Here is a 7,411-nt window from a genome sequence, read left to right on the forward strand (position 1 = left end):
CAGAAGACCATCAAGGTCACAAAGAACTTGCATATGGGAGTGGATTCAGCACAGACTGGAACAAAGGACAATGATCAGCTCTTCCCTCTGGGGGCAGGAAACTGCAAACTCCCCTTTGTCACCTGGAAAGTACTCATGGGGAGGGGGAAAAGGAGGAACCAGCCAGGTGACAAGATACCCAGGTTACCTCCACAACTCCTCCCTCAACCCCTCCTTTTTGTGATGTAGTTGTGATGTAGTCTTAGGGGTGTAGTTTGGGGGATTAGTAACTAATAAAAGTTGGGGTCTTTTTTTGTTCTGGGCTTCCATTTTGCTTCATCTTGTTGTGGATGGGAGTCCTGTCACCACAGTTTCCAATAAAGGCCAAGCCTACAGGCTGCTCTTTTGCTCCAAATTGTCCTGGTTGGTGTCTTTGTTTTTTGCCCAAGGGAGCCCTCAGATTCCTCCGTTAACAGGAGTAAAAAATCCAGAGTAATGCTGTGAACGCTAGCACCAAGCTTTTTTTGAGGGGGGGGGGAGCCTGCTGGGATCCCACGCATCCCATGTGCCATAAGTACGTTCCAGAGAAAGTTAAACAGTGAGTGTTCTGTTGCAAACAGAGATGGAAATAATGATCTATAGACTGACTTCCAGCTCTGGAAAATTACTGGAGAAAAATCTACCTTTGGGATGCAGAACAACAAACGCAGAAGGAGGCTATTGCATCAGCAAAGGCAATGTTATAAATGCTGGCTGTTACCCAATTATGTGTTGTCACTAGGTTTTCCACCTGGGAGACTATAAAGAAAGATTTAACAAAAATAAAGGAGAATGAATAAAACGCTGGAAGAACTCCACTCCTAACATCCTCTGTCTCCTTCAGCCTGAGACCAGCTCTTTTTAGCAGAAAACAAACATAGAGCATGCCTGTACCTGTAGAAGGTGGAAATTTTACTGAGTTATAAAATAAAAAGTATTTATAAAATTAAAAAGTATTTATTTTTCATTACTACAACTCAAAATAGATTTTTTTTATTGGTAGTAGGGTAGCACTGGCAGTCTCAAAGTTTACCTCCACAAGCCACTAAAAAAAAAACCCTCTCAATCATAAACTAAACACACAAGTTAATTTTCCTCTAGTTTTTGTCAAGTACCTATTGCAATTTAAAAGTGTACATTTCCCAAAATATATTTTGGTTGTAATTTTCTTTAAGCCATCATGGTTTGCCCTTATATAACCCTAATAGAGCTTGAAATACTAATCCTCGAACCCATTCTCACCAAGGCAAAATCAGTGCAGTATTCAAATGTTTGGAGAACCTCAATCTCCTTCACCTTCTTTTTTGGATTACATAATTGGTAATACGTTTCTCACTTGCTACTGAGCTACAGTTCGCTGCTAACCTTTGATGTAAATGCAACAAGGTTATCTGCTGCTACACAATGTGAATATGTAAATAAATACAGCACACACTCTTCTTATGCCACAACCAATAGTATAATCTCATGGATTTTGATTTTGGATTTGATATCCTGCTTGATCACAACCCTAAGGAGTCTCAAAGCGACTCACAATCTCCTTTCCCTTCCTCAGGATGCGTCAGGATGAGAACTTGGTTCACCAGATTACGAGTCCACCGTTCTTAACCACTACACCACACTGGCTCTCGTTTTAACTGGTAGACAAGCTGACAGCTGTGCAAAAAACGTAAAATTTTTACAATTGCCAAAACGGTAGCTGGGAGCACCTTTTTGCAAATTTATTACCAGTTTAGGCTTTTGTGGACTACAGTCTGCTTTATCAGATGCAAAAGGGTTAATTGTGTCCACCAGTTCCCCCCATTGTAAGAGAACTTTATCAAGCAACACTGAATGAAAGGTACATGGTTCATGATTTGAATTACTGGTTTATGAAACAAATTGTGATCAATCCACATGTTAATCCACATTCAGTCAACCCACTTTTGCAATGTGGAGTTGGCCTACGATATAAATACATTGTGAACCATTCATTAGAGCAATTCAGTATCTGACGTTTCAACTCAGGATCACTGAGCTCTCATCCATATTGTTGTTTAATGTGGACAAAAAGCTTCCTGTACCTCCATTAATTCTCCACTGTCCATACAATGTTCTTTTCCAAATCTCTGCCTTGCCACATTTCCCCCTCCCTCAATCCAGATGGTCCTACCCTCTCCTTTCCAGAGTATCCCTGGTATGAGAAAATCCAGACTGAAGGAAGGGAAAGTGTAAGAATGCAATGATTTGGAGAAGAACATCTAACAGAGAATTACCATACTTTTCCATGTATAAGACTATGATTTTTTTTACTCTAAAATAATGTTCAAAATCTGGGCTCATCTTATACACGGATAGTATCTCCCCCCCATTTTCTTAAATTGGAGTCCCCAAAAATAGGGGGCGTCTTATACATGGGGGCATCTTATAGACAGAAAAATGTGGTAATGGAAGGAAGGCCCACATTAAATAACAGTATGGACAAGCTCCGATTAATCCACCACCATTTTTTCTTCCTCTTCATGATGAAGATTGAAAAAACCCAGGAAAACTGTCATTAGGATCCACCTTAGGCCATCTGACTAAGTCTAAAGGATGATGAATTTACATTATAACCAGATTTCTAGCAAGCTGGTTTTGGCAGATAGTCTGAAGTGCACCGGAGGCAGCAGAATCTATCAAATTTATGGTGCCCTCTTTATGGCCTTCAGACAACCTTGTTTCAATGGAGAAAATAAATTTGTCCGGGTTCAGCTGCGCAGAACAATCCTACACATAATTAGTTGCCCAGAAATAAGTCCCACTGTGTCCAATGGGTTTACTCCCTAGTGTTTTACGATAGTAGCTTTGCTATTTTTAAAAGGGTTGCAATGCATGAAAAGGGGCGGCTGTGTGAAAGGATGAAGCAACTTTTAAAATACACACATACACACATATATAATATTAGTTACTTTGTATTAATGTAACATTTTTATATGTAACTGTATTTTTGCAATACTTTCTCTCTAAGCTCTCTGTTGCTGCTTCGGTTTTCTGTGCAACTCTCATACTGTTAATATATTCAGCGGCATAGAAATGAAATAACCAAACATGAATCAATCAACTATATTCTGTCAGATTTGAGTACACCCACATTTCTGGATGCGCATGTGAGAAAAAGAGAGAGGTGCAAATTACCATCTATTTCCCCCTACTTTGGAGATAGGATGCTCCCATTTCAATTCCAGCTGTAAGTAAATCCTTCTAGTTGTCCTGAGTGGTGTGGGACGTTTGAAATCGTAATCACCATCCCTGCATGCTCTGCTATACCCTATGGCTAAACTGTCAACACGTGCCTCTTCCGGACCTACTAATTTCACACTGCCTGATGAGAAAGGATTCATCTCTTGTCTTCAGTTGGCAGGTTTTAATTACAGCCCCTTTCTGGAGGAAGGCTTAGCCTTAGCCAAAGGCACATTTGGCTCCCAAGAAGAGAACTCCAACCTTGGGCAGAGTCAAAACGTTTTTGGCTACAGTTCTCCATGTCTTCAATGCATCTTTAATTGCATGCTCTCTAGCCATGATTTCTAGGCAGCTTCTTTGGAGAAAGATTCACCAAAGGTGCATTTTAACCCCAAGGATATCTTTAAATTTACAGCGCAATCCTACACATGTTCTACTCAGGAGTCCTGCTGAATTCAAAGGGATTTACTCCCAGATAAGTGGGCATAGGGTTTTCAGCCTTAATTTTGCAAGTCCTGTCCAAATGGGTTAGTCCGGGGACTAAAGGCGATGTTCCAGCACATATAATAAAGCTAGTATTTACATACTTACTGAGCTCAGTATTTTACATACATTGGCTGTGTACACACTCCTATTTACTCTGCATCCAACGCTTGTTTGGGAAGCAGTGTGCACACGGCATTAGCCACAATCCATATCTATCCTGCTACCAATGCTGTCATTTCTTAGAAAAATAACAAGCTGGGTCAAAACTGAGGAAATGAACAACTTAGCTGCATTTTTAGCCAGTAATGTGAACACAGCCTTTGCCTCAACCCTTACAAGAACTCTATAGGACTGGTCTGTACTATTAACACACTATTACAGATACTGAGGGCAGCGGTCGAGAGCTTAACCCTAACCCTTAGACTGAGTAAGACCAGTGGTCCATCGAGTTCAGTACTGTCCACACTGCCTGGCAGTGGCTCTCCAGGGTTGCAGGCAGAGGACAGTCCCAGCCCTGTTGGAGGAATGAACCTGGGACCTTCTGCATCCAAAGCCTGAGCATGGATAGCTCAGTTGGTTAGAGTGTGGCACTGATAATGCCAAGGTCGCAGGTTCGATCCCAGTATGGGACAGCTGCATTGGAGGGTTGGACTAGATGATCCTCAGGGTTCCTTCCAACGCTATGATTCTATGAAAGTAGATACTCTAACACTGACCATGGACCTTCCCCTACGGCTATTCCTTATGGTCAGAGGCATACCTTGGCTCCCTTGGCAAGGACCTGGATGGTGCCCTCCCATCCCTTGCGCCTTTGGCATGGAGATGTATTGACAGCCCCTGCCCCCAGACCATGGACCAGAAACTCAAAAGGTTTGCTTTTTGTTGCCTTTCGCACCCCACCAGTGGCTTCCTCCAAGGCCCAAAGAAGTGGAGGAGTAGCCCAGGGAGCGCACAGGGGAAGAGGCGCTATGCGGCCAACCCTTAAGAACGCCCCTGCTTATGGTTTTTCTCTCTGGCTAGAAGAGCAGCAGGATGGACTCCCTTTCCATTGAGTCAGGGAGTGTGAAGGACTCCATCTCTGGAATGAGCACTCCAGGTAGCCAGCCACTTCTGCCTGGGATAACAACTGAGGTGCGCTTCCCTCCTGACCCTCTCATCCTATGAGTCTAGGCCTTTAGGTTCTGGATCAGGAAACTTCTCAGCCCTTAACCAACTCACTAACAGGAGCTCTGGCGCGTGCAGGATATCTGCCTCAGAGTGAGCAGCATTGTGAGGTCGGCAGAAGCTGCGCCGTCTGCCTTGCTCCCCGACACTCACCTGTCTCCCTCTGCGCCCCATCAGACCTGACACTGTGGCTCTGTTCTAAAAGAAATGGATGGAAGCACTTGAGTCCGAATCTGCTTGGGAAGCCGCGTTCCCTTCTCCCTAATCCCCAGTGGAACCCCCGGGCCCGAGGAGCGGGATAAGGCTCTCCGCACACGCTCAGAGACACTCTCGCCTCGGTTACGCCCGCCTGTTTTCTAAGATCTTTAAACTCGGCTGAAGTCTTCGCGTGGGAATCCTAAGCCCCAACGACCCCCTTTCCACTCACTGCGGTTCAAGGGGTGTCCCCCGCCGTCGGCCAAGACCACCAGCTCCAGGTAGGCTGCGCACAGCGCCACGGCCAGCACCCCGAAGACCAGCACGAGGCGGAACCTCCTCCTCAGCACCTTGCCCAGCTGCGACGGGCGGCTCTTCATCCCGCCTCAGGCGAAGCCGCCGGGGAAGACCATGCTGCTGCTCCCGCCGCCGCCGCCGCTTCTCGTTCCGCCGCCTCCCCGCGGCCGGGCGGGAACAGCGTCGCCGGAGTGGCCTCGCCTCACACCGCCGCGGGGCCGCCCAAATTCAACTTCTGCTGCCGTCGCCGCCCCTCCCTCGCTAGGTCCGGTTGCGGCGGGGGGGGGGGACGGACTACTACGGGGCTGGTCCTGCTCCCTCAGCAGCCCGGACGGTAAGGTCCCCGGCGGCGGCGCGAGAGCCTCTTCGCCCTGTGACGCGCCGCCTTCCCTGAGCCCAGGAGCCACCTTCTTCTCAGTGCCTTCCTTCGCGCTTCTCCTTCGGGTGGCCGGTCCAGGCCCTTCCCGCGCGCTCTGTCTCCCCACAGTCACCTCTTCAGTCCCCTCGTCCCACCTTTCTTCGCCCTCCTCTCCCGCCTTCCTTTCCAGGCACTGAGCCCGCTTGTCTTCTCCCTTTTCATTCACACTCTCTCTCTTTCCCCGCAAACGCAACACCCACACCCGCTGTCTCTCCAGGGAGGAGGGACCTCCGAGGGCAGCCCGCGCGTCTCCTCCTCTGGTTACAGAGGCTCTTCTTTCCCTTCCTGCACCTGTCCGCCCCAGCCGACCCAACCCACCGGCTGAGGGGAACGAGATTCCTTCGTGCCAGTCTCTGGCTGAGGACGCGCCATATACCTTGAAAGCAGTAAATCGAACCAAACCCAAACACGGATCCGGTTGTATCCAACCAGCTAAGTCCTACTCGGAGTTGACTCATGGACATCATTGGACCTAGAAGTTGGACACAACCACTGATTTCAGTAAGTCTTCTCTAAGGAGGATTTAGTCGTCTACAAGTCAACTTCTTGAATGCACGTGATCAAAACAAAACAAAACAGGGGATACTATCCCCACCACCAAATCACAGGTCACAACAGTCTCCACAGGCTGAGCTGTAAAAATCAAGGATCTTATGGCTTTTGGTGCATGACACACAAAAAAGTTGACTCATGGATCCTCATGGTTTTTTAATATGTGGTCATACAAGAACAGCAGCCATCCCATCCCATTTGTGCCCATGACCTGAGTCATAGAAAGCTCAGATTCTATCCTTCAGATCCAGGAAACGATTCCTTGAGGATCCACTGAATTTTCATAGGGGATCCCCACGAAGCCTTAGTCAAATCCTTGGTTTTATGGGTTTCATTTGGAGGGGGAAGATACATAAAACATAAACAGGTTCACAGGGAGCTGCGCTCTGGATTCATGTCTCTGTGCCCTGTGGTGCCATGTACCACTGGATATGCGGTTTTTGTGGAGCAGTCTGTGGCTACTGATGTGATTAGAGATTTTGTGGATCTCCCTAGTAAAAATCCAGAGGAGCCGTACCTCAGGTCCAGAGACCTGCTCCTGGTGGCCCTGGCTTCATGATGTTCACGGCTCAGTCCATGGATTCAATGTGATTTGGTGGTGGATTTGGTGACGTCTCCTGTGTAAATCATGTGGGTTCTGTCAATGTGGTGACGTGGTGCAGCCAGGTCAACCTCACATCCCTGAACTCTAAGAAATACACTAAAATGCAATCATTTGATTGTATTCAATAAGCTTGGCTTGTTGACATGGATGCTGCCCACCTGTATGGATTCAAGACACTTGCTCTCCCAAGCTTTAAAGCACACAAGTCTGTTTGCGGGAATAAAGGTTTGGCTGTTCTCATTACAGCAGACACAGAGTTGCATGTTTGAAAATGCACCAACAATGGGCACATCCACAGTGTGGTAGTAATTAGCCCAGTTATATACTTAATAGTTTATTTAGCCTCCCCCCCCCAAAAAAATGTATAAATTAGCAAGGCAAACAAATTGGGGCGAATTAAAACAAATGCTGCAGCGTATTGGTGAAGTATTTCTAAGATCAGAGATTATGGCTGCAATCTTGAGCTCAGAACCATT

The 7,411-nt window shown here is 46.7% G+C and overlaps 1 protein-coding gene across 1 annotated transcript in view; it reads right to left on the bottom strand.

Annotated features, from left to right (window-relative positions):
• B4GALNT3 (beta-1,4-N-acetyl-galactosaminyltransferase 3) overlaps positions 1–5,459 on the bottom strand; it is a 71,101-nt gene extending 65,642 nt beyond the window's left edge. The window contains exon 1 of the mRNA XM_081209893.1: positions 5,297–5,459. Coding sequence (XP_081066019.1) covers positions 5,297–5,444 — 148 coding nt within the window. The 5' untranslated portion in view covers positions 5,445–5,459. The remainder of the gene's footprint in view (positions 1–5,296) is intronic.
• Between the last annotated feature and the right edge of the window lie 1,952 nt (positions 5,460–7,411).

This window comes from Podarcis bocagei (assembly GCF_964188305.1).
Source record: "Podarcis bocagei genome assembly, chromosome: 10".
In the NCBI taxonomy this organism is placed as follows: Eukaryota; Metazoa; Chordata; class Lepidosauria; order Squamata; family Lacertidae; genus Podarcis; species Podarcis bocagei.